This window comes from Scleropages formosus, chromosome 19 (genome assembly GCF_900964775.1).
Source record: "Scleropages formosus chromosome 19, fSclFor1.1, whole genome shotgun sequence".
NCBI lineage: Eukaryota > Metazoa > Chordata > Actinopteri > Osteoglossiformes > Osteoglossidae > Scleropages > Scleropages formosus.
Window position 1 is genome coordinate 2,818,761 of NC_041824.1, and position 27,989 is coordinate 2,846,749.

At 44.0% G+C, this 27,989-nt stretch overlaps 1 protein-coding gene across 1 annotated transcript in view; it reads right to left on the reverse strand.

Annotated features, from left to right (window-relative positions):
* Nucleotides 1-520: 520 nt before the first annotated feature.
* Nucleotides 521-27,989, reverse strand: part of LOC108927604 (cadherin-12-like) — a 72,563-nt gene continuing 45,094 nt past the window's right edge. Inside the window, exons 6-11 of the mRNA XM_029246462.1 lie at nt 24,947-25,200; nt 17,117-17,253; nt 10,144-10,265; nt 6,204-6,321; nt 4,200-4,451; nt 521-1,026 (exon numbers count right to left, since the gene is read on the reverse strand). Coding sequence (XP_029102295.1) covers nt 521-1,026; nt 4,200-4,451; nt 6,204-6,321; nt 10,144-10,265; nt 17,117-17,253; nt 24,947-25,200 — 1,389 coding nt within the window. The remainder of the gene's footprint in view (nt 1,027-4,199; nt 4,452-6,203; nt 6,322-10,143; nt 10,266-17,116; nt 17,254-24,946; nt 25,201-27,989) is intronic.

Below are 27,989 nucleotides of genomic sequence, written 5' to 3' on the forward strand. Positions count from 1 at the left end.
TATTTCGTGTTGTTAACCTTTGTGTCATAACTTTTATTTTGTTCAGTGGAAATCCTTCCTGTTTTTCCTGGGCTTACACTAGGAAACGAAGCAGGATATGTGTTGTAACAAAAGAACTTAATTCTTTGCATTTAAAAGAAAAAAAATGTTCTCTTGAGGCACTTTAAAGTGTAAAGTTAAAGAATCCTTGCATTCACTCAAGTTCAGAGTTTTCATTTTGTGTTGGTCTAGCAAAGGAAACAGAGGTACGGGAACACAAAAACATTTGTTGGAGATGGAAATTGAAAGGCTGGCTGTTTTTTTTTTTTTTTTTTTTTTTTTTTTTTTCCTCGTTGACTCCTTCCCTCCGCATTTTATGGACCTTCATCTTTACAAGAGACAAAAGAACAATAACCGATGAGTTAAAAACGAATCCTGGAATTAAAGGAATTAGGAAATAAATAGTGATGTCTAAGGAAAACAGTGAGGGCAATGACAACGAGAATGGTTGTTCTCCCCAACACCTCAACACTCGCCAGCATTACAGTTTGTTTTCCGTTGGTTCTGTCGGCGAGTCCTGTTCGCCAAAAATCCCCGCCAGGGTTCTAAATCGTGGCCCCCACTCGCGGAGGTAGTCGTAGTCCTCGTCGCCGTCCCCCGCCAGCGATTCAATGGAGCTGAGCGATTCGGCCACGGAGCCGTCGCCTTCGTAGGCGTAGGTGGCCAGCGAGTCGTAGGGCGGCGCCAAGCCGTCGGCGTCATTCTCCTGCAACCGTTGGCAGATGAAGTCGCGTACATCAGCGCCATCCTGCGTGGCCGGGGGAGGCCGGACTTGCCGCCCTCCGTCGGGTTTCACGTCACGCCGGCTCAAGTTCTCATTCACTGCCTTGGGGTTTCTCAGCGTGCCCATGTCAAAAGCGTGTGTGTCCTCCTCGCCGCCGCCCTCATCGTCATAGTGGATCACATTGTCGCGGATGTCCTCCTTGGACGTCATCAACGTCTCCTTCTTCTTCTGCCGTCTGAGGCCCACGTACAGCACGACGATCACTATAACAGAGCATCAGCGACACACACGTGGGCCGATTACACACACTTCTCCAGCTGCCCCCCGGCCCCCAGCCCCAACAGACATGGGAATCAGCCTTCAAGGGCCCATTGGTCCTGCCTCACTTAGCTGCAATCACAATTTGTCAGAACGTGCTTTTCTGTTAATGATGTGTTTTGACATTTGTCCTTGTGTTGTTTATCTTCTGTATTGCATTACAGCATTCACCCTGTCTCGGCTAAGTAATAAAAAGAGGCATTTCTACCCTCGATGTGCTCTTCTTACTCGGGTGGAGGTTCACTACCAGCACTACGGCGATGGGTGCGGCGGCGACGGCAGACTGAAGGTGTCTCATTCAAATGAGGAAGGTTCTGTTAGTCAATCATGGATCATTGCGGCTGAATTACCTTAATGAGGCAAATAAATTGGCTAAATGTAAATAATAAATAATACATTTCAGAGGACGGTTAACTGGCCTCTCCTCAACCTTCACACTTAAATTATTCCTCCGCTTTGTAATTATTTTGTATCCAGTCTCCAGCTCCCTCTAGTGGAAATATCACATGTATTTACATTATTACATCATTACATTTCTTCAATCATCTCTCTTTACAACCATCTTTCAAAATTACACTTTTTACTTATGGTCTTTTCACCACCCGGTACTGCCGTTATTCTTCACGAACAATGTTCACTGGAGACATTGCAGCCTGACTTGGCCATTTGCTTAGCAAATGCATCAGAGACATAATAAGACAAACTAAATAGTAAACTAAATCAAGACAAAGCAATTTTCTTCCTTGTATTGTACCGCGGTACAATATACATCAGCTCAGGTTGAGCTCTGGCGACTGGACGGCACAGTTTGGCTTGCATCCGACATGTGGGAAACAGCAGCTGGTAGTATGATAGTCAGAGCTGCTGCCCCTGGATCGAATGGCAATGGGTTCGAATCCCATCTTTAACTGTACATCTCTTGAGCGACACACTTACCCCAAATTACTCTAGTAAAATTACCCAGTTGTATAAATTGGAAAATAACTGTAAGCTGCTTTGGAGAAAAGCATCGATAAATGTAAAAGGCTAAGCTACGATGCTCATAAAAAAAGAAATAAATGGAATGCAGGCACCTGCTGACGGGGTCCTAAACACTGTGGCTGTTGTCACAAGAAAGTCGAAAAAGGCCTTTTAAAAACTGCACCCACTGCGATTCCACTTCAGTTTAATTTGACAATGTCACCGGGGCGGTTTGACATGAAAGGAAAGCAGCCGCGTTAGGCAGCAACCTGCCGGCGCCGGGGTCCCGACTTTCTGTGGGCTTTTCTGTGTGTCTGTTTGTACTGGCGCATACAAGCCTTCAGCATAATCCCTGATTGAGAGAAGAAGGAGACGGCTCACTTTCTATTTTCAGTGTTTTTATCTCTTCAGAAGGCAGTCCTATGGCTCACCAAAGGCACGAATCAGATTCAGTTGGAGAGAAAAGTGAATTAGCTTACTGGGCGAAAAAGTTCTCTAACTGTGTGTGTGTGTGTGTGTGTGTGTGTGTGTGTGCGTGCGTGTGTATGGTCACCCACCGTAACAATGCTCTCATATCAACACTGTTTCCCTGACTCTTTTGGACAAATAATCCTGAGTCGTTCCATTTATAAGGTGCCCAAATGAGAGCTATGTGAGGTTACACATCTGCATCATATCGCTTATTTATACTGACCTTTAAGCTACGAAATACCGTTAAGGAAGACGGTGCTCAAAAGATACAGATGTTCCAATGTAAATCAGGACTTTCGGAGGTCAACGGTTCGAATGAGAACAGTAGAGGGTATCCGCTGAAATGCAGCATTGTGCTGTAATGTGTTTTCACAACGCTAAAATGCATTATTCTTCTAGTTTCTATGCATCCCCAAATTCACACATGAGATACATATTCAGGAAATTTCTTTGCGCTCTTTAATGACAGCTTTATGAGTTCACAGGACAGTCATTGTACAGGTATATGGAAATTTGACATTGGGACTATGGCAGCCGTTATATTCATGCGGATATTATCTCATTACAGCTACTTATTAGGGCATGACAGACAGTAAAATGGGGGATGTCTTGCCGATGACATGCTCACCCATGGCTGGCCCTTAATACGAGGTCATAAAAAAAATATTTAGGACGAACTTCCATCTATGTAGATGAGCAGGAGTTGAGGGAGTCTTTTACAACACTGACCTTGAAGGCTCAGCCGCTGTGTGGTGATATCCTCGGCTGGGATGAGGCAGCTTTATGAGGATGGTGGGGGGATGGATCGGGGGGGGCAGTGATTGATAGGCTTGGCGTCTTCCCATAATTAGAGGACGGGAGGTGATTACACTTAAGTGTATGCTGGGGACTTTAATGGATATGCGTTTGGTCAAGATAAAGCCCCTGCCTTCTATCTTATTCAGTCTATTTATTTGAGCCACGTTCTTTCTGATGCCTCTACCAGGAAACCTTCAGCAATATGCACAGATAATTCTTTTCCTGAACAATTGCAGCATGTCGCACTTAGCAGCAACGAAAGTCGGCCTATGTTATGTTCTACCATCGTGCGATGAGAGTACAACTTCCCCTGCTCTGGTTTCAGACATTACTCATCTCAGCCTGCATCTCAGAGATGTGAATGTCATTGTCATCAGCATGAAAATGGTGCTTTGGGACCTCTTTGGATTAGGCTGAGAGCTCGAAAATTACTTATTGTAACATTTGCAGAAACAATGTTTTGAGAGCCTGTAACGAAGGATGTTCTAGGATCTCGAAAATGTTACATTTAGTGCATTTGAGGTAAATGCTTTAAAAGTGGTAAATACAGCCTAAAGCTGCGTAAAAAAGGTCTAAAGTGGACGTCAAAGAGATACTCTGGTTTTAAAAGGTTGTGAAAAATGAAAGGTCTTCAAAACATATTTAGGTACTAAAGTTATACAATTGAACTTGGTTGGCATGATTAAAATTGACATCGAAATAAAAAATTGAAATTGGCCTTGAATAATTGGACTTCACAGGTATGATGTGCACCTTAAAGGTCAAAAGAAGCATCACAACAGGCCGATGCGGACCTTGAGTCGTGATGCGGCCTTGAAGGCATAACACAGGCTTTAGGAGGGTAAAACCGCCCTTTATGACCTAAGGGGTCGTAAGGAAAGCCGCTCACCCAGGAGGATGACAATACAGAGTAGAATGGCGATCAGGGCCCCTGTGCTGAGCCCCACAGGTAAGAATATGGCCTCCACGTTGCAGGAGAGGAGCGAGCCGTCAGCGTCACAGCCGCACACCCGTATGCTGAGTGTCCCGGTACTGCTCTGTACCGGGTAGCCGCTGTCCTCCATCACCACGGCCAGCTGATACACCTCCTGGATCCGACGCCGAAAGCCACCTCTCCGGGTCACGATGCCAGCCGTGTTATCTGCAGGCAGGCGAGGAAGGGAGGAAAAAGCAGGAGGGTCATTGCTGACAACAATAAAAACTATGCACATTCATAAGCATGAATAAAACACAAAGGTAGTTCACATCGAATTTTTTCACCATCACAACAGCACAACTGCGACATAACTTGATCTGTTTGTAAATCCAAAGTCACGTTTGGCACTAAAGCACAATCAATAAAAGGCAAATCATATAAATTTTCCTTGACCTGTTTTCTCTTTAGGTTCTGTAAAAGTCTTGGATATAGGTTTATAGACAAGCAAATCATAAACTTTGTAAGACCTTTTATTTAAATTATTTTAATTTATACTGTATATTTTATTTTATTCAAATTATTTTGACCTACATTTAAAATTGAAATTTAGAAAACAAAAATAGTGTTTCCACAAACTCCTATTAAGTGACAACTTTTGACTTGTCCTCAACGACAACTTGATTCGTCCCATCAGCATGTGCCATCTTGTAACTGATCAAACACTCAAATACCACACCTGGGCAGTAAACACAGTGGAGGCGAGTTAAACCAAAGTTGTCCAACACTCCTGTTCTGACTGAGCTGGCATTAGTTACACTTAGTGGGTGGCCTGTGCCATTGCCATTTCCTTACAAAAGTAGGAAAGCAGTTACATCTCTGTAAATACATACATGTATGCGCTGAGTTCATTTTTCATTATCGTGTAAAAAAAAATATTATTGTTTATTATTTGAAACACGTGTAAAATTTATTACCTTTTCGATGTTCTATATTGACTTCATTATATCTGTGTCAATTTAAGACATTTAGTGTTTAATGTAAAACATATAACAGCGAAATCATTAGATTTTTTCTTCAAGCTGTGAAGAAATATTAACACTTGTCTTTGACATTTGCCGTGATAAGAGGACACTCTTGTCCACACTCTTCCCAGAGACCATCATTTCTATGTTACTCCATGAGACACAGCAGTGAGGGCACATGATCATCTCTTCTGCTCCATCAGTCCTCAGCCTTTGAAACATTCATTCTCTTCTTTTGAACCTAGAGAACCTCAAGGTCAATATTTTTTACACTGAGGAGGGGTAATGTTTTTTAATGTGTAAAAATGGAAACATAAAGTAGGCACAGGGACCGGAACAGGTGCATTGTGGGTAGAGTTGGAATGATTGCAAGTGCGTAAATCAGTGGGTCCGGTGAACCACAAGACACAGCTCCCCCCACTGGTTGTCTGGGGATCTTCGCAGGTGGGCGGGGCTATACTACGGTCCTGCCCACGTTCAGCTCAGCTGTATTCAGAATGTGTCGTCATGCATCGCCTACGGCACCGGGTAGCTGCGATGCCCCAGGTATTTCGGCATTCACATAAGGGCAACAAAGCGCGGTAATTACCTCCTACAAGAAAGCTGAAGGCCGGGCTGTTGAACCCAACTACTCACACGGCCTTGTTGATGACACAGCGCTCCAAGACAAACATTGCCATTGGCTCTGCCTCTCCTGGAGGACCTCTGATCCAAAGGACCTCAGACAGCTCAGGAATATAACATGGGTCTACGGCTCAGGACTAACCGCTAACCGCCGTGCACATTCCGGTACGCCCAGGGTTATAGATCTACCGTGACCGACAACCTGTCTGCGATTCCTTGGCCAGGTGCACCACCCAATTCATTAATTCATTTATTTATTTATTTTACCTTAATTTACTCACACCGGCTCACTCACATCAAACAGAGCTCTAAGCTCAAAGGCCCGACTTACTTCCAAAGTCCCGGATGGTAAAGTTCTTGTTTTTGATGTCTTCTGGCGGGGATTTGAAGATGAACTTCTGACCAGTGGGGGGCAAATCCTCGTCTTTAGCACTGATGACTTGAATCACCTGTGAAGCACATGGATCACCCAAGGTTACCAAGGTTCAGGTTCTCGTGTTCTTGTTAGATGTCTGCATATCTATGTCTCAATAGCAGCCCTCGATTTGTTCATTCCCAGTCTAGTTTTAATTTAACAGCGCACATAGTGCTTTACCTTACTTTACCTGGGTAAAAGCTGCATCCTGCCAAACACCTTGTCCCTGTATGTGACGTGATTTAATTTTGGGCCAGAATTTTAGCCATCAGTTATAGTTGCATGTTTAAGTCCCCACAGCGGACCAAGCTACTCAATGGAAAAGTTGTATCATTACAGCCAATCTCAGTAATTTGGGTGGTGGTGGCGGGGGGGGGGGCATAAACTGAGTAACATATGGTGCTCTGTGTTCCCTTGCGTGTGGAAGACACATGGTGCTCTCTCAGCCTTGTTGCTCACAGCAACACTGTGAGCTGAGGACCTGCAGTGGAGTCGTACAAATATCACTCTCGCCCAACTCACTCCAGAAAAGGGTAAAATGGTCTAATGAAATAAATTAAAAAACTGTTTTGTGTATTTGAGGGGGGGTGCAGTGGTGCAGTGGGTTGGACCGGGTCCTGCTCTCCGGTGGGTCTCGGGTTCGAGTCCCACTTGGGGTGCCTTGCGATGGACTGGCGTCCTGTCCTGGGTGTGTCTCCTCCCCCTCCGGCCTTACGCCCTGTGTTGCCGGGTAGGCTCCGGTTTCCAGTGACCCCCTATGCGACAAGCGGTTCAGGAAGTGTGTGTGTGTGTGTTTGCTCTGGTGTATGTCAAGTTGCAAGTTTTGCTGTCACTTGTATTTCACAAATAGACTGAAAGTCCTGTACTACAGTCTCTTCCAATGGTACCGTACATGGGGTGGGGGTGGGGACAACACACAAAACAACGGTGCAGAACAAGATAATACAGGACAGTACAGTACAGAAGAGCAACGACAGGACAATACAACACAACAGAGCAGCTGGTCCAATTCACAGTACAGACAATACAGTAAATAATACTATAGTGCAATTCACAGTAAATACACACACACACACACACGCGCGCTCACACATTGATTGAAACCGCTTGTCCCAAGTGGGGTCGCGGCCAACCGGAGCCTAACCCGGCAACACAGGGTGCAACGCTGGAGGGCAAGGGGACACACCCCGGATGGGGTAAATATACACTATTTGTTCAAAATGACACAAGTGTGCATTTTGTCTTCTGGTCGCATCGATGAACATGTTTAATGCTTTAATCCATCAATTTTTATTGACCGCTTGTCCTGAATAGGGTTGCGGAGGTCTAGAACCTATCCCAGAATCAATGAGGGGGGGTTGCAATGCACCAGGGACGGGACAAGTTCAATACAGGTAATGTATGAATCTTAAAGTTTTCTTCTTGCTGTATTTTCAATAAGTTGAATGTCTGCATGTAATTTTTTCCCCCAAATGTATCCAAGTGGACATATTTCTATAAATATATAATTTAGCACCACTTTCTGGAACTTCACTAATTTGCTCTCGCGTTCTCTGTTTCAGAAGTGTAATACAGTGAAATCACTGTCAAACTGTGTTGCTTTGCTTTGTTTCATTAGGAAGTGACAGGGGTGTTTTAAACACAAAGTTCATGTTTATATTTATAGATCAGTTTGGAATTTAAGATTCTGAAAGAAAATCAGTACATTTACATATTTGCACTGACCCAAATTCTAGCCCAGATTTTAAAGCGATTATGTCAGATTATCTAATAAATCCCTGATTTGAGCCAAAAATCTGCCTCTTACATACTGTTTGTCTGAGATGCACTGGAACTGATACACCTTTGGATTTTGGGGCACATCACCACTGGTAACAATTTACATATTCAGAGAGATGGGTCATTTACTAGGTCCAAAGGCAGAAGCTAGATCAGTGACACTCCCAGCTACTCTAAGTAGATGCACACTCATGATTTTGCTGTAAAAATGCATTCCTTCCCATCATCCTCTCTGTTTCCTCTCCAGGACCTCCTAGTTATAAGAGATGGGTCGCTGTCAGCCCAGAAGACCGTTTGTCGCCATGTCACACTGAATGCGTATGACACCCCATTTACAATATTGTGGCTGTCTATGGAGGAGTCCAGGAAGGCAGGACTGAGTCGCCAGACAAAATATGGATTTATTAAAATAGAGGGATCTACCTAGAGGAATACGGCCCTTTAAACAGAGGTGACAGTCAGACCAACTTGAAAACCAAACCTAGCGTCCAATGCATAAAATAGAAAATGCACAATATATCCACAAGGAAGAGAAGAACCCTTGCTTGTTTGCTTGATTCCTTCTACCTCCACTTAACCTCAGATCTCTTGCCTTATAAACAGTATTAATGGTGCAATTAGAGGCAGCTGGTCTTCATTAGCAGAATGTTTGCATGACCCAATCCTGGAGACTGTCCACCAAGGGTGGCGCCACCCCGTCTCATGGTTCAGCTGCCCATGTGCACCATGGGAGATGCACAGTTCTGGACATCTTGTTGACACGACATCTCTCGCCCTTTTGGACCGTGGTGAGACTTGTAGCTGCTGCCAAACATGTCATGCGCTCGACTTTTGTGCCGTGTCTACGCTCCCGAAGGCATCGTAACGGAGAGCCACTGCGTTTCTTTGGCTTCCATCACATATGACAGCTACGGTAGCCTCACATGGCCTGCACGACCATCGACCCCCCCCACGACAAATTCACAAAGGTAACAGTAGTGCATCTCTCCAGTCTTCCACTTTGAAGAAGACCTCTTGTCAGTCATAATAACAGGATTGGGTGGTGACAAACCGCTGTGGTGGCCAGGGTTTCTCTCGGTGCCGCACTTCATACCGTACAAATCAAAGGTCTCTGTGACATCGGCTTTGTGACTCTTTAAGGAAGGGAAAGCTGTCATCAGGCTGAATCTCGATCGGCGAAATAGTCTACATGGCAGTCTGCATATGTCATAATGCAGCTCTTGCTAAACAAAAGGGAGGAGAAAGTATCTTCAGATGAGATGGAGAAACGCTTCGATGACCCGTTCAGTATATGAAGTGGTCAGATGGGCTCCGAAGAGGGTAAAAATCAAAACCACAGCCAGGGTACAGGATCTCTGCTTGCGACGTTTCCTTAATCACGGAGGTGGGAACCAGTCATCAGAGACGGAGCAAAAAAAAAAAAAAAACCCAACACATGCAAATAGATGATCTGTAAAATTCATATTTTATGTACCCAGTTATTAATAACAAATCTGTGAAGCATTTGGTATCATGGTTAGAGTTGCTTCCATCAACCTCAGAGGCTGCAGGTTTGAATCCCACGTCCAGCTGTAACACCCTTCAGTAAAGTAGTTACCCTTCACTGCTCCAGTAAAGGTTAACCTGTAACCCTTTACCGCTGTATAAATGGGTAAATTATTGTAAATAACTTAACAATGTACTGTAAGTTACATTTTACTGTTATACTGCATGAAACACCAGCCAACCATCTCAGCGAGGATACACTAGTACAGGACAAATTGGGCTGTGGTTCCTAATTGCAACACTTATTAATATCAAGTTCAGAAATCACACACATTGGTGATGTGCACGGACTGTCTCTTCAGGGCTTCCGAAAACAAACCACGTTTGCGCACATGTAACAGCAGCTGGAGATGCTGTAGCGCTAATAATTCAAGACCTAATTGTCCAGATTTGTCAATTTGTGGCCTTGAGAACCGACATCAATCCATTGGGCTGCTGCTTAGCTACAGGTTGAAGGTCAAAACCTGGGTGTCTGTGAGGACACTCACAGGCACACACTCACACGCCGATGGACGCACAAACACACACTCACCTGGCCAGCTCGGGCGTTTTCGCAAACGAACGTCTCGTACGGCATCGCGAACTCTGGCGGGAACTCATTAACATCCAGGACGTGGACGGTCACTGCAACCTTGCTGGTCAGGACTGGGTTGTCTGAGTGATAAAAGTGTGACTTTGAATCAGTATTTGTTCAGGAATTAAACTAAAAGAACTGCTTTGCATATCCTGCTCTGCAGTTCAGTGGAAACCAGAGAAAGAGAGACAGACAGAAACATCACTATAGTGGTGTAATATACAGGTGCGATGCACAGATGACACATTTGGTAATTCTAGTATTGAAAAAAAGGGCATATTAGGACAAAAGAAAAAAAGACAAGGTGTTTTACAGCATGGTCCATCTGTAATAAAGAAAACAACAACAACTACAACAGCAATAATATTATTATTATTATTATTATTATTATTATTATCATTATTATTAAAGCTGCAACAGTGACATCCACTGGTGAAGATACCCTCCGCAGGTGTCACATGGGGTCAATGTGCTTCCTTTGTCTTTCCTTCAAATGGTAGTAAATTACTACATAACTTTAGCGCCAACGGTGTTTATTGAAGTGCCAATATAAGAAAGAAATTAGAAATATATGCAATATTTACAAAGTCAACAGTACTTCCCATTTTCCATCATATACACGTTCACCTCCCTGCTCTAGAGCGCAAAAAGAAAGCTTTAAATAGCCTCCCTTTGTTCTTTCAGGAAGGACTGAACCATTTTCACCAGAAGAGGGGTGTCAGTTTTACAGAAGAACTCAGTAAAAGTGATCGACTGCTGTCCGGTCACAACAAAGCATGAACACTATTTTCTCTTACATTACCGTTACACATTACCATCGCGTTCATAAAATACGACGATGAATGAAGACCAGTTTGTGACAAACCTACTTTCCCATTTTCACCCCACTCTTCATGGGCCAACCGGGACGGACCATTTCTAAGGCCCTAAAACCTTTCTTGGGTCGTTCGACTGGTGGAGAAAACCAGCACTGTTGGGTATGTGGTGTATCGGTGAAACACAAACATGCCTGATGTGTGTGTAACAGGGAGAGTTGAGTGTCTATGTTGTGTATGATGTAAAGAATACAGTTGACTGAGTGTGTGTACTTACTATGTCACTTCACCTGCACAACGAACGAGTGCTTTTACATTTACATTTATTCATTTAGCAGACGCTTTTCTCCAAAGCGACGTACATCTCAGAGAAAACACAATTTGTGCATTACATTATGACAAAGAGACATAGTCACAGACATGTGATTCTTTAGTAGACCTAATTTGTTACGTTCCGCTTTATGCACCGATGTTCATCACACGAGTAGGTGCATGAAACACAGAATAGACGAATCCTGATCACCTTCCTACAATTTTTGTTTTTTTTTTAAAGGTACACAAACATTTACGTACAATCCAGGAGTAGCGGCTGTGTAAAGGCTTATCTGGGAACGATCATAAAGTTACGGTGCATGAACATTTACACCATACGTGAGCTTGAGAGGTGATGGCCGAAGTGGGTCCTGAAAAGGTGAGTTTTTAGACCCTTCTTGAATTTAAACAGTTTCAGCAGTTCTGAGTGAGAGAGGGAGGTCATTCCACCACAACGGAGCCAGAACCGAGAACCTCCTGGCTTTACCTTTTGTCCGCAAGACCACCAAGCAAGCAGAAGTAGACGAGTGGAGCAGTCTGGTTGTGGTGTAGCGGTCGGTCAAGTCTTTTGATCGAGTCTACGCTTTTCCTTCAAACCCCTGACTGGGGCACACCTGCTCTCTCACTGTAGATGTTCAAGTGATGGTATCAACCACTGGAGACTCTCAGGTCTCTGGGATTTCATTGTTCCTGCAGTTCGTTAAATAATCTTTGATTTATACTGAAACCTCATGTTTGCCTGATTCTGCAGGTAAAATGTCCCGCAACTCTAAAGTGGCTGAATGAGTAAATTATTCGCACTGTACATGTTCCATTGTTCCTGTGTGTGGGGGCAGCTGGTAGTGTAGTGATTAGAACTGCTGTCTTTGGACCCAAAGGTTGCAGGTTTGAATCCCCCCTCCACCTATAGTACCCTTGAGCAAGGTACTTAGCCTAAATTGCTTCTGTAAAATTTCCCAGCTGTCTAAATGGGTAAATAGCTGTAAGTCACTTTTGGGAAAAAAAAAAAAAAACATTAGGTAAATGTACCTGCACTGTCCCACCTGTCAGGTGAGAGGTGGGTCAGTGTGGATGTTCACTGACTATGAACCTCCTAGGCATGATTGCATATCCTTGGTTGACCTTTGTTTCTTGGAGCACGGCAGCCACAGTTCTGCCATGAGGGCTCCGTGCCGGCGTGATGCAGAATCGAGACTGAGGTCGGCCAGAAGACAGGCAGGCGCTCTCCAAGAAAAACTAGTTACGGAGAGGAGCACATGCCTGTGGGCGAGCACCAGATGCAGTCTTGACCCTCATCAAAAACACACTGGAGTCTGCAGACAGTGGAATGGTAAAAGGAAAGAGTCCTGTAAAACAAAGTCCAGTATGAAGACATGCTGTTCAGGTGGATCAGTGACTCTAAAATCACCCATTGTGTGTGTGTGAATGATAGAAAGTGGTCCTCTTCCACCACCCACGTAGCAGCATTACTTGCTGTGCCACCATATCTGCTGTCTCACAATATCCGAGTGACGCGAGAGGATGTGGATTTGATCCCCACTCAGGTTGTGTGGCGTTTGCATGTTCTTTCTGTGTCTGTGTAGATTTTCTCTCGGTGCTCTGGTTTCCTCCCACAGTCCAAAGACATGCTGTTCAAGCTCACCCATAGTGTGTGAGTGGCAGAGCGAGTGTGTGTGTGCTCCACTGATGTATGGATGAGTGACCCAGTATAAGTAGTGTATCTGACAGTGTAAGTCGCTGCAGTGAATAAGGTGCGTGGGCTGATAACATTTACATTTATTCATTTATCGTACATCTCAGCAAAAGTACAATTTATGCATTACATTTAGAGATGGAGACATAGCTTCAGACATGAAAGTCTCAAGCAAACCTAGTTTGTTCTTTACCACTTGCTGCACCGAGGTTCATCGTTCAAGTAGGTGCATAAGACACAGGATAGACAAATACCTAACCCTCCCACCAATTATGATTATTTTGATTTTTTTTTAATTATTATAAGAGACACAAATGAGCAAGTACAATGCCAGGGTAATCGCTGAATAAAGGTTGTATTTGGGGATGCTTATGGGGTTATGATGCGTGAACATTTACACCGTAAATGAGCTGGAGAGATCTTGGGCAAAGTGGATCTGGAAAAGGTGAGTTTTCAGACCCTTCTTCAAAAGAGTTTCCACAGTTCTGAGTGACAGGGGAAGGTCATTCCACCACAACGGACCCAGAACCGAGAACCTCCGAGCTTTGCCTTTCGTGAGAGGGACCACCAAGCGAGCAGAAGTAGACGAGCGAAGGGGCCTGGCTGGGGTGTACCGGTTGACACTACATGGAGCTCATTGGAAGTCGCTTTGGACAAAAGTGTCTGTTAAATGAATAAAAAAATGTGAACGTAAAGTATGTTTCACTGCTATGCGGATGAGTGACTCATTGTAAGTAGTGTATCTAGTATGGTAAGGTACCTTGGGTGAATAAGGGGTGAGTTGATCTTACTACACTGTGTTCAGTGGAAGTTACTGTGGAGAAAAGTATTGGCTAAATACACACATTTTCAGAACCGCTTGTCCCAGACGGGGTCGCGGGGAACCGGAGCCTACCCGGTAGCACAGGGCGTAAGGCTGGAGGCGGAGGGGACACACCCAGGACGGGACGCCAGTCCATCACAAGGCACCCCAAGCGGGACTCAAACCCCAGACCCACCGGAGAGCAGGACTGTGGTCCAACCCAACTGCACCACCGCATCCCCCGTATTGGCTAAATAGTTGGAGGGAAAAAGAGAAACATGTGACTGGATAGAGTGAACAGGAAATGTCCCTTCTGGCCGCTAGATGGCGATGTCCACTCGGGTAAAAGTGCGGTTACCATCAGCGTTGTGAACCCAAGTGCTTCCGGCGACCGCACGTGTCACCCAGCGGCCTGTTTCGTGTCATCCTCTCACTGCACCCTTTTACACCACTAATTGTGGCCTGTGTGTCAGTGTAAAACTGTTTTCTTAGAGTAAAAAAAAAAAAAAAAAACACGAGAACTGTAAAGGACCACAGTTTAAGCAGCGATCACGGTTTTTCACAAACAAAAACCCCGTTTTGTGGTTTTCCGCGTGTTGGGTGATTTGTTTGGAGTGTTTGTCGTAAGAGCACAGGCAATGTAGCGGTTACAGCGGCCGCGTTTGGAGCCACTGGCTGGAGGTTCAAATCCCACCTGCAGTTCCCCTAAGCAGGGTACACACACACACATTTTCAGAACCGCTTGCCCCAGACAGGGTCACGGGGAACCGGAGCCTACCCGGCAACACAGGGCGTAAGGCCGGAGGGGGAGTGGACACACCCAGGACGGGACGCCAGTCTGCTGCAAGGCACCCCAAGCAGGACTTGAACCCCAGACCCAGTGGAGAGCAGGACTGTGGTCCAACCCACTGCGCCACCGCACCCCCACTCCTAAGCAGGGTATTTACTCTAAAATCCCTCCAGTAAAACTGCACAGCAGTATAAGGGGGTAAGCAAGTTAACATAAAAAGTAAAGTCTCACCGGAGAAAAACGTACGTACAACGGAGCAGTGCGTATGTGCAAAGTATTGGTGCGCAGCTTCACTCAAACGTGTGACTTTTTGCATTTAAAAAAAAAGTTCAGGATCGGCTTTATAAAGTCCCTGTTAGTAAAGACGGTCACTTCCAGGGTAGAAGCCTAACGCCGTTTCCCGGGCAACGACAGCGCTCTTTCTTCTTCATTGGCTAGTGGAGCATAGAATTATGTAGACAGCATCTAAAATTTTATTTTATACATCATGTCATGGAATGCATTAGAAATGCACATCTGATGGAGAATATTGTAGGAACACAGTGATTGTTTCCATTTGAACAGTGTAAATAGTCAAAAGGGAATGCTGATGAAACATTTTTCATATTCATTCAATTTTTAAGTGGCATTTCTGCTTAAAAAGGCAACTTACAATTTTACATCATCATCTTTGCTTCAGTTCACCCATTTAAACAGTGTGTAATTGTTGCTGTATGAGATCACGGTAAGTACCGTGATCAGGGTAAGCCCTCAACGCCATCTAAATACTTTTTATTAGAATAGAGTTCATTTTTACCGAATAAGAACAAAATTTGTTCAGCATCAATTTCTTCTCTCCAAAGACTTATGACTGACAGTTACATGAACTTACAGTAAAACACCAAGATACTAAGATATTATTGTACGTCAGTGACACCTGCTGCCGTTGGGGTTACAGCATTACGTTTGTGACCCAGTAGGTCCAGGTTCGCTTCCCAGATGAGGCCTTGCACCCACAAGACTGGTACTTCTTGGGAGGTATTAAATTTAAATTAAAATTTCTGAAAAAAGTTTATAGGCGAACACAGCATGGCAGAACACTTGTATAGCTATATATTTATTTATTTCGCTGAGACAACTGGTAGCCTTCAGACTCAGAGGTCGAGGTTCAATTCCCACCTCCAGCTGTTGTACCCTTGAGCGAGGCACTAACCCCAAACTGCTCCAGTAAAATTACCCAGCTGTATAAATGGGTAAATAGTTGGAAGTAGCTTAACGTTATAAGTCGCCTTGGAGAAAAGCATCAGATAAATGTATAAATGTAAAGCAGGTGAATGATTCTGAACAAAAGTGAGGTCATGTAAGGTGAACCAGTGCTTTTGTGTCTGTAGAGGCACCCTCGCTATGTCCGTTACCTCTCCGCACTGGTTGGACTAGGAGGTGCCATCGGAGCCAACTCCATAACCCAGTAGACCGAAAGGCCACATGCTGCAGAAGTCAATCTCAGCCTGCTTGGATGCTGTGGAGCGCTGGGCCAGCAGTGCGGACCCCTTTGTGTCTCAGGCCTAGGGTGGGCACAAACATCCTTGCCAAGCGTTCGCTCGGCCTGATCTCCGAAGACGAGGACAGAAAGGAAAGTTCGTGTTCGAAACGGCTCCTTAATGCAACAGAAGACACGGTCTCCACGTGCAGACTTAGCGCACCGTTCCTTCTGCCTCAAAAGCAGAGCGGAAGACGGTATTTCTAAGAAAGGCCGCCTATCTGGCGATGGGGGGGGGGGGGGGGGGGGGGGGGGGGGGGGGGATCATGAAGAATTGAGGAGGTGAGTCCTGGTGGAACCTGACAGCCGGGATGGTGTTAATTACCAAACGCATTAGCATTCGCCGTCGCGACCTTGAGGGAGTGAGCCGTGTGGGTTCAGGAGCAATAAAGCTGGAAAAAGAGGTCTGATGGCATTATTTTATATGCTGTGCTAATTAATTTGTCGCGTGCATAATTTTGATTGAGCGCCGCGCCGCTCAAAGATAATGACTTATAGAGACTTTAAGCAGACTTGACTATGAATCCTCAAGTTTGCTCGGTTACCTTGACACGAAAAACTCCTAGTCTGTGGCTGATCCCATATTGCTTTATTAATGCACTTCTTCATCATCTCCACTTGTACACTCTTTACACAGGTTTTGCATAATATGATGTATTAATTCATTTCACTCCTTTTTTTTTCCCTTTTAATCATATTTTTGGCTGTCCGCTTTCTGTGTGCTCAGTTCCACAAAATGTGAAAATGATTACCTGTATTATGTATATTTATAATGATCAGAGGGAAAATGGGATATGAACACTGTATACATAAAGGATGTACTGAGACGTTGCCCAATAATGGACAGGATCCTATATCATGCTTTACGGATGGCCATTAATGACCTGAGAAAAACGACTCCTGCTAATGGCACGAGCAAAACAGTACTAAATCACCCACACCTGATGATACCGCAGTGACTGTGTATAAAGTACCGTCATCGATTTGTTGTCATACTTACTAACTTTCGTTGCCACAATGGAGATATTGTGCTGCGGAATACTCTCTCTGTCCAGGAGCTCGTTGGTGGAAATGGTCCCCTCAACCGGATCAATGTCAAAGTAACTGTCCAGATCGCTCTTCCAGTCAATGGAATACCTAATTATGATAATAAAAAAGACGTAATTAACGTCAGTATCTGCATTACAAATGAAGCACAGCAAACAAACAGGATTTGTTTACGGACAGCACAAGTAATTATCTATATACATGTATACGCACACACACACACACACACACACACACACACACACACACACATATATTCATATGGTCCCAGGTTACAAGTACCTTTCAAAAAATGTGTCCTAACCAGATTGTTCATATTTCTACAATTGTCAGGCATCACATGTGTGGACAAAAATATGTATTTTTATTTACTCTGTGTGTGTGTGTGTGTGTGTGTGTGTGTGTGTATATATATACATATATATATGTATATATATAGAGAGAGAGAGCGATATTGATGCATACTGTGTATTAGTACTTTACTGAAGAAATTAAGGTACAGATGTACATCTATTTTTATTTAACTGTAACCTTAACGTTGTAAGTCACTTTGGAAAAAAGTGTCAGCTGAATGAATAAATATAAATGTAATGTAAATGTAAAACAATAAAACATAAGAGCAACGGTGTCACTTCCACAGGACTCCAGCCAGTAAATAAAGTTCGCGATAACATTTCCCATCATCCAACTGCAGCCACTGTGCTAAAACTTCTAAGAGTCTAACGCAATAGCAGTTTTATTTACTTGTTTTATACCACAGTACTCTGGGTTCGAGTCCCTGCCGGGTGGTTTTCCCGCACCCTGGAGATTGGTACTTAACCCACATTGACTCACTAAACACATGAAAGTGTAAACTATAAGTTCTATAAATCAGTCTTGATAAGCGGCATCTGCTTAGCAAATAAATAATCATCCAAAGCCAACATGTTTTCAAGGCCGGACTGCTCATGAATGTTCATGGACTTAATGGGCTCCTTCTCAACACCCCCTCCCCCCGGGAGAGACCTGTTCGCTGTTGCTGTAGTCAAAATCAAGCAGATCTTTCTCACCAAGCTGAAGACGTCTCTCTGTTTAGTTCATTGGCATTTTTGTCCATTTCAGTGACCGTCCAAAGGCCGTCATGACTGATCTGTATTATGGCCACAGGCCTTTCAGCCTGGTCTCCGGCAGTAGATGTTTAATTTCTTAATAAACATCCATGGACATCAGCTCGAGTTTTTTTTTTTTTTTTCCTTTCCAAACGATCCACCACAGTTATAACAAAAGACATAAAAATGTATTAATGTCAAGGGCATAATAAGGAGTAGGACCACCCTTTGCCTTCAGAACAGCTTCAGCCCTTCTTGTACTGGTGCCATAAAACTCCTGAGTTGTGTGTAGTGATATACTGCATCATTATTTCGGAAGGAAAGCCTCTGGTTCTTTGAGGGATGGAAGAGAGAGAAATCCACTTTACACTCTCCGCTCCAGAACTTCTCATAAAGGTTCAATGACGTTTAGATGTAGTGATTGGAAAGGCCACAGCGGGAGCTAAATTTGATTAGCAGTGTGCATGGGGGTATCATGGCGGAGTGCGCCGTACGGTGCACCTGGTCCTATAAACGGCCTCATATTTCTTGGCTGTTATACAAGCGTGCAGGGGAATCATGGGACTTAATGACTCCCGCAACATGGCTGTCGACACCGTAACGGATCCCACACCAACGGTTCGCAGTGGACATTGATGGTTCAAAGCATTCTTTGGCTTTCTTCCAAAGTAAGCCTACGATGTTTCGAAAACTCATATATGAAAATATACAGAAAATGTTGTCTCACGGCATCTGGGGGATGCAAGACGACGTGGGTTCGATCCCCGCTCAGTCTGTGTGGAGTTTGCACGTTCCCCCGGGTGCTCTGGTTTCCTCCCACACTCCAAAGACATGCTGTTCAGGTTCCCCCATAATGTGTGAGTGACAGAGAGAGAGTGTGTGTTCCACTGACGTATGGACGAGTGACCCAGTGTAAGTAGTGTATCTAGCAGTGTAAGTCACCGCGGTGAATAAGGTGTGTGGCCTCATAACACTACAGAGTTAATTGGAAGTTTCTTTGGAAAAAAGTGTGTAATAAATAAATAAATGTAAATGTTGCACGTACAGTAAAAATTCACGTACTGCTAATTGGTCATGAACCAAATATGACCCATCTATGCATCTGCATTTGTAATTATGATTTATTCACTTCAAAGTTAAACTCCTTTGTAACTTGGTGCTTCTCTTATTCTCTGTGCCCCCTGTAGCCCAACGACATCCCTTCGCAAAGCCGTTTCACTTTGTTTGTTTTTCCTCGGAAATGCGAAGGCGGCACCAACTCATAATTTTGTACATTTTCCGTCCTGCTCGCTGCTAAATCCCCTCGTCATTCGCCGGATTTCTTTCTTCCTTCATGTAATCTTTGGTAAATATAGTAATGCATTTGTTGAGGGATTGAAGTAAGGCGAGTTCCCAATTAGCATGTTATTTATTTTCTCTAGGCTTTGTTTAAACTTAAAATACTTGCCAGCCTGTGTGCAGAGAGGGAAAGAGACTTCTAACACAACTGAAATATGTATTCATTATGAGCTCCTCTGCGCCCTTGGTGACAAAAAAAGATGTGACTCGTAACACCACGAAACAAACCACATGTTCCTCTACGGTGACATCTCGGGAGCAGATGAGTGGAGAAGCCACCCGAGAGATCCCGTCCAGTACATCCGCGTGCGCAGCAGCATCATTTGAAAGCCCTTCCGAATTGATTTGGGTCCAAGACGTGACTGCGGCCGCATAGGGAGCAGCGAAGACGCGAGATCTCGCTTGCATATTTGCGAGCTCTGCTTTTATTCTTGTCAAGAACAACTCGTCATTTTAACGGCCCGGGTGACTTTAAGAAACCATTAGCTTTTTCATTTCTACATCTTTAATCACGAAGAGCAGTGCCGTGCTGCGTTGTTTATGATCTGGCTGTTGCAGAATGCGTCTAATAGATGTAATATATAGTGCGAAAAGTCTGGAGAAACTTTTCTACAGTCGCGTAAGAACAATAGCAGTAGGAACACTTTCCGGACCTTATAAACTATTCTCAAGCGCAGGGGTGTGGTTCTGTACAGAAAAAAGTCAGACAAGTTCAAGCCATGGTTTTCTCAGTCACATCATACGGATGCGAGAGTTGGACAGCGAAGGAGATGGACAGGAAGAAAATTGACGCCTTGGAACTATGGTTCTGCCGAAGAATCCTGTGTTTACCCTAGACGGCCCGGAAAACAAATGCGTGGATATTGCAGCAGATCAAAACAAAAATGTCATCGGAAGCTCAGACGCCACGACTTCGACTCTCTTACTTCGGACACATCATGCGGAGAGAACAGTCAATGGAAAAGGACGTCATGCCGGGCAAAGTGGAAGGCCGGTTACATGATGGATCAACACAATCACCACAGCTATGGATGCCCCACGTTGAAGTCTTAGCCGCTTGGCGGAAGACCAGACACTTTTACATTTATTTATCAGACACTTTTCTCCAAAGTGACTTCCAATAAACTGTATGTAGTGTTATGAGCCCACACACCTTATTTACCGTGGTGACTTGCACTGCTAGATACACTACTTACACTAGGTCACTCATCCATACATCAGTGGAACACATTCTCTCTGTCACTCACACACTATAGGGGAAAAACCTGAACAGCATGTCTTTGGACTGTGGGAGGAAACCAGAGCACCTGGAGGAAACCCACACAGACAACATGAAAACTCCACACAAACTGAGTGGGGATCAAACCCACGCCCTCTCACACCACCCAGGTCCTGTGAGACAGCAGCTCCACTCGCTCCTCCACCATGCCGCCCAGATACCTCTCTGTAGCGTTGCCATGACGGCACCTAACAGCAACAACATAAACTATTTGCATGGTTTGGTAAATGACAGCAATTCTGGACCAGTCACCGAACAACCGGCTCTGTTCCTGTATCTTTCAAACAACCTCCCCCCCCTTCAAGTTCTTTTTAAAAAGTTTCCTCACTAGACTTTTCATATCTAAACATCTGGGTTATCGGTGAATCGTGTGCTTGTATATAATTTCGTTCTGGGGATTTTACAGGCATTGGAACAGTGAAAGAAAAACGGAAAAGTGTGATCTAAATGGTAATTGCAGAACACAGTACCATAAATAATACGATAATTTATGTGTAATAGATATTAATACAATGTGTGTTGTTCAATTCTTTTGCAAAGTGTAACTTTTAATGATCTGCCTTTGTATGGCTAATTTACTCTGCATCCCCATGCTAGGTCAGGTGTTGTGAGTCAATAAAACGTAGCATGTACAATTTCCTTTCCTTAATGAATAGGGCTTTGGAACAAAACTCCAGAGGAAAACCGAACACCACTCACACATGGATCAGTAATCCTTTGCTAAAAAGTAATTTGGTATTTCACTTTGGGATAAGGGGGGAGCGGAGGGTGGGGTGCAGATTCCTCTTCTGGAAGGGAAACTGCTCTTGCACCCTTGAGTTTGGTGCATTGCCTAGATTACCCAGTCTAGCACCTAGCTGAAGAAATACTCTCAGAGCACTGTATGCAATGCAGATAATAAAGAGCGAAATAAGAGGATTTTTACAAATACCAAATTCCATCAAGCTATGATAAGCAATATGCAAACAGTGCTCTGTCATGAGGGAAACAAAACCTTTGCTGCATGATTTCATCTTGCAGGACTCAGATGGCTGCTATTGGATTCTGTCTAAACAACACCTTATGAATAAGGCCTCGTAGGTGGAAGTTGAATAAATTATCTGCTGCAACCTCTTCGGAAGTGTAGCAGCTTGGGAAATAGCTTATGTGATTTTTTTTTTCTTTTTTTTTTAATGAATAAACTGATCCATCTTTAACCCTAACCCTTTCCAAAGCTCTGGGAACACAGGTGATGTGTTTCGAGAAGGAAAATTAATAATGCTTGTTTGGAGAACATGACAAATGTTTTATTAAGTGCAAAAAAATGAAAGCAGGGCAGCACTTCCTCTTCACAGCACCTGGGCTGTTTGGGTACAAGTTTGAACCCAGCTCAATCTGTGTGGAATTTGGATGTTCTCCCAGTTTCTGCATGGATTTCATTCGGGTGCTCTGGTTTCCTTCCACACTCCAAAGACCTGCAGTTCTGGTGAATTTGACACTTTAAATGGCGAATGTTATGCGACTGTGTGAATATCCGTGCATGTGGCTACCCTACAGACTGACATTCTGTCCAGGGTTTTTTCCCACCCCTATTGTTCGTAACCACCTGCAAGCAATCAACACAAGTGAAAAATTTACCACCACATTTTAGAATGGAGTTGTATTTTTTGCTGTTTATATACACACACACACACACACACACACACACACACACGCACACACACACACACACACACACACATACATTTTCAGAACCGCTTGTCCCATACGGGGGTCACGGGGAACCGGAGCCTACCCGGTAACACAGGGCGTAAGGCCGGAGGGGGAGGGGACACACCCGGGACGGGACGCCAGTCCATCGCAAGGCACCCCAAGAGGGACTCAAACCCCAGACCCACCGGAAAGCAGGACTGTGGTCCAACCCACTGCGCCACCGCACCCCCCGCTGTTTATATATTTATACATTTATGTAACTTTTCCAATCTTCCAGTCGACAGTTTGGTGCCACTCTGAAAATTAACTTGTAGCAGCATCTGATTCTCAGAGTTATAGCAGCATTATATAGTTCTTTCTTCATGAAATCTTCATGTCTTCTTTTTTTAATTTCTTGAAGAGGAATGAGGGAAGTGAAAATGGTGCATTGGAAATAAATTACAAAAATAAATGAACAGATAAAGAAGAGAATTTTTAATATTAAGGGAGTGCGTGTGTTTCGACAGGCCAGATTCAAAACAGTACAAATACACACACACACACATTTTCCAAACCGCTTGTCCCATACGGGGTCGTGGGGAACCGGAGCCTACCAGGCAACTCAAGGCATAAGGCTGGAGAGGGAGGGGACACACCCAGGACGGGACGCCAGGCCGCCGCAAGGCGCCCCAAGAGGGCCTCGAACCCCAGACCCATCAGAGAGCAGGACCCGGTCCAACCCACTGCGCCACTGTGCCCACTACACAGCACAAATATAGATGCAAAATATCATATGACTGTTAAAAAGATTTCAAGAGCTTCCTGCCCCTTGCAGGACATCAGTGGACAATTTGTCTTGGTCTGAGTGGAGAACATAGTGTTCCTGATCAGATCCCATACAGAACAATGCCCATTAGTCACTTCTAAAATATTTAACATGAAGAGGCATGGTAAAAAATAAATGAATGTACAAATAAATAAATAAATAGAGAAAAAAACATAAAAATACAAGTGAATGGCCTTTTAGTGCTGTCAATCCAAGTCTCTTCTCTTCCACTCCATTTTATTCTATGAAATATTGAAGGCAAATATGTTCCTGCTTGAAGCATCGATATAATTTTTTATTTCTTTTTTTTTTTCATTATTTACTGCTGTTTTCTGTTGCTACTTTTAACACAGTACTGGCAAACTTCATCTTGCCTTGGTTAAATGATGCAAAAATATTTTTAAGAACAGAACCTTTTTGGAGCAGCACAGTGGTGCAGCGGGTAGAGCAGGTGCCTCAAAGAATGTCTGCCTGGTGTCTGAGGATAGGTTTGGTCCCATTTCAGCAGGTCGGAGTTTTCGTGTTCTTCCTGTGTTTGTATGTTGCCTGCAAGTGCTCACGTTTACCTTCACACTCTGAATACGTGTTTCTGATCAGCTGATGCCTCTAATTTGTGATTGTGTGTGACTAACTTCCCATGGAGTGGCTCCCCATCCGTCGTTTACCCCGCCTGCCCTGATTCCCTATGTTCCCAGGACGGACTCCAGACCGCTGCCACCTCATCGATAATGAGTGAGCGAATGGCTCTTTTTGTTGTGGATTTGGAAAATATAATATAATATATGAAAAATATAATCAATATACTTCTGAAATTCCGCACTGGCCATGAGTGTGGATTTCATTTCTGTTCAGGTGAGCGACCCTGTTGTAGTTTTGAAAGAACAGAGAGTGGGTACAACCGTAAGCAGAAGAACTGATGGTGTACTGGTTACAGCTGCTGCATTTGGATCCAGTGGTTCAAGGCTTGAATCCCAGCTGCAGAACCCTTAAACAAGGTACTATCCCAAAAAATTGCTATGGTGAAATGATCCAGCTGTATAAACGTGAAGATAATTGCAGGTAGATTAACATTGTAAGACTCCTTCTTGGAGAAGAGTGTCAGTTGAATGAATGAATGTAACTGAACTAGTTTGCTGATAGAATAGATGTGCACTGTAACACCGTCAGTGTAAAAATCCTTCCGAGGGAAAAATCTGTCCTTTGAAAGACATAATTAACAAGGCTTTTAATCAAGATATAATCAGTTGTGACAGCTACGGAGTGGGTCTGTAAAATGTGAGACCTTTCCAAATACTTTCATTGAATTATATGAATCATATTTCTGTCCTATATTTCAATTCCCAGAAATACAACAATAGCAACTCGTCTTGCCAGACGTGTGTAACTGTCCAGCGTACTTGTATTAGCCAGTGAAAGTTCTGGAAATCTTCAAAATACCAAAATGTGTTGATAAGAATTGCAAGACACCAAACCTTCTTGAGGCTGGAGATAAATGTGTTTCTAACAGTAAACGACCGAAACCTGAGAAAAGGCCTGTATGGAAAGACAGAGCGAAGAGCCTGCAAGGCGGGCGGTCGTCACCTGACCGCGCTGCTTCCCACGTCGAGGTCTTGCGCGGTCACGGCGCCGATGATGATGCCAACGGGTGTGTCCTCGTACACGTCCATGGTATAGGATGGCTTGCTGAACACGGGGGGCTCGTCCACGTCCAGAACGTTGACTTTCACCGTGGCTGTGTCTTTGAAGGGACCCGCATTGTGGAAGCGGGGGTCCAGATGAGGGTTTGAGGCCTCTACCTTGAAAGTGTACGCCTTCTTCGTTTCGTAGTCCAGAGGCTAAAAGAGTTAAACAAGCAAACAAACGAAAGCAAATAAACAAAGCCCAAAGCCATGTTTTTCTTTTTCTTTCTAATCCTTAAGAGTGAGACTTCAACAACTTTCAAATGTAATTAGCATCTTACCATTTAAAAGGTTTAGCAAGTCACAGTTTGGAAACCGTTTTTAACAGGTGTCTCTCGAAAGAACACAAAAGGCATGTTTCACGGCGAGTAACTGTTACATCTGCGTGACGACTCCATTGTTTTGCTTCGCTGACATTAGCGCTGGTATGCAGATGAAGGTGGGGGTGCAGGGTGCCCTATTCCTCTGCCAGTGTCCAACCTTGTCTGTCTCCTGCTCCATCACGAGCGACGGGGACTCAGCTGCCGACCGTTGCTTCGCTACAACGGTCCCATGACGCGGCGGTACCAGTCTTTCTGTTGTTTTTCAAACGACTGCGCCACATGATGCACGATTCCTCAAGCAGATGTTTCGCAGAAGTTTTATTTTACCACAATGACCCTGCGGAATTTTTCCGCTCAATGCAAAACAGTGCGAACGCAGTCACGCAATCTCCGTCGCCACGGCATCCAGCGCCGTTGTTGCTCTCCCTTCATCGTGAAACAACAATCCCAAAGGTCAGCGGAAAACATGGGAACAAGCTGGAATAAATCATAACGCATACAGAAGGACGTAGGAGTTATGCAAAACTGTTTATGTGAATGATGCGCACTTCCTTTCAGCGATGATGAGCAGTAGTTTAAGCAAAACAAACAACAAAGGGGAACAAACTAAGCTGCAGATTTAATCGTTTGCTGAGGTGGTGCCTTTGTTCAAAGCAACTAATAACATTAGGTTTATATACTATACTAAGCCAATGGTTTTTACCCATTTTGCAATTAGGAATTTTTATTCGTTATTTTTTATACCAGAACAATTCAGAGTGAGTACCAAACTCAAGGGTACTGCACTAAGCGATGGGATTTGAACAAAAGTCCTTCCTGTTACATGTTGACGGCACTAAGCATCATGCCCCCTGCTGCCCCCAGCATTGAGACTTTATCTGTCTGTATTAGAATCACTGTGAACCGCTTTCTACACCCTTTCATTACCCAGCAAATACAATATATTTCTTTTCGCCACTTCCAAAGGTGCTGCCATGGCTGGACTGAACCTCACCCAGGAAGGACCGACGTTGACTTTGAGCAACACACTGCTTGACCGGCTGTAGATCACCATCAAATATTATGATGCTCCTAAACCCCCCAACACTCTAACATCTCCTTTAACATCGTGTACATCTGTGATTCTGCTTCTAATGTCAATTGCTGCCAGTGCACTTGTTGTTTCTGTATCTCATTTTGCCTTTTTGCTCTTTTGATGCGACCTTCCAATTAACAGACCATGTTATTCACTCTGAATAAACCACAAAGGAAGGGACTCGATATAAAAATAAACGTATGTAACAAAAATAACGGAAAAAACTGAAACACCCCTGCAATTAATACATAACACACTCCTTTCCGCCCGTTCTTTTTAGAGGGGGTTGTAATTGCACAGGAAGAATAATGTGTTTCTCTGCAGGTTGCCCAGCCTGTGCACTTTAATTCAATAGCAACCTAAGGCACTTCTGTCAGAAGACTAAGAAGTCTATTTGGCTTAAATTGAACACCTGTCGCCCGAGACACTCTGTAGGAGCTATTTTATGGTCATGAGGCAGAATAATGACTTTTAATCTGAAAGGTCACTCTGTCTGAATTGATCTTGCTGCCTTTTAGGGGATGTAATAATTTGACGTAACATATAAGAATAAGTTTTTGATAAACAATAGCTAATTGGTATGTTATGAATGTATTGAACAGTGTCCTCGTCTATATTTGCCTACATATAAACACAAACAGACACACCCCTGCACCCCTCCGTTGACTTTGATGCAGAAAGAGACATAGATACTTACAAACACTTTACAGAAGGCCATACACACACAGACACACAAACACACTCATGTAGCCATTGGTGAGCATACACAATATACACCCCACGCATAACTACACGCACGGATGCTGATGGGCTGAGAGCTCAAGCGATACATCATCAGTCCACATCCCACCAGCAGGCTGGTCCATTTCCATCCCACGGCTCAAACTCCCACACTTTATTACCCCAGCCAGCAGACCTCCTTAAGTCCGGCACAGAAGGACATCAGTGAAACAGAGTAGAAACTTGCAAGTTTTCTTGAATTGCATATTGCAATTCCCACAAAGTGTAATGTCTTTGCGAAAACTCTGCATCCTTACAAGTTGCTTTTTCTGAAAAAAAAAAAAAGAACAAATTCCAAAAATACTGCTGCAATTTACCTCACACACACACACACACACACACACACACACACACACACACTATCTGAAACCGCTTGTCCCATACGGGGTCGTGAGGAGCCGGAGCGTAACCCACATTACAAAATTCAGTTGTCACTTTTGTCAACCGAATTAAACCATTTGTCCACAGCAGTCAAAATAACTACGATTCTCCGCTGCACCAATATTGCAAAATTGTTCAGTCAACAGCCAGTTCATCTTCATGAATGAAACACAGTCACCAATGAGCTGATGTTTGCAAGATGTCACGAAGTAAGAGGATGAGGGCAGAGATGAACAGAAGAGCAAGTGCATGGCTTAAGGAGAGGAAGGGGATCTCTTAGACAAAGACGTGTTCAGACGTGTGGTAGATCAAACCTTCAAAGACATAGAATAGATGTTCCAGGCAATATTCAAGTCAGAATCATCAATCTAATCTTTGTCTTTCAA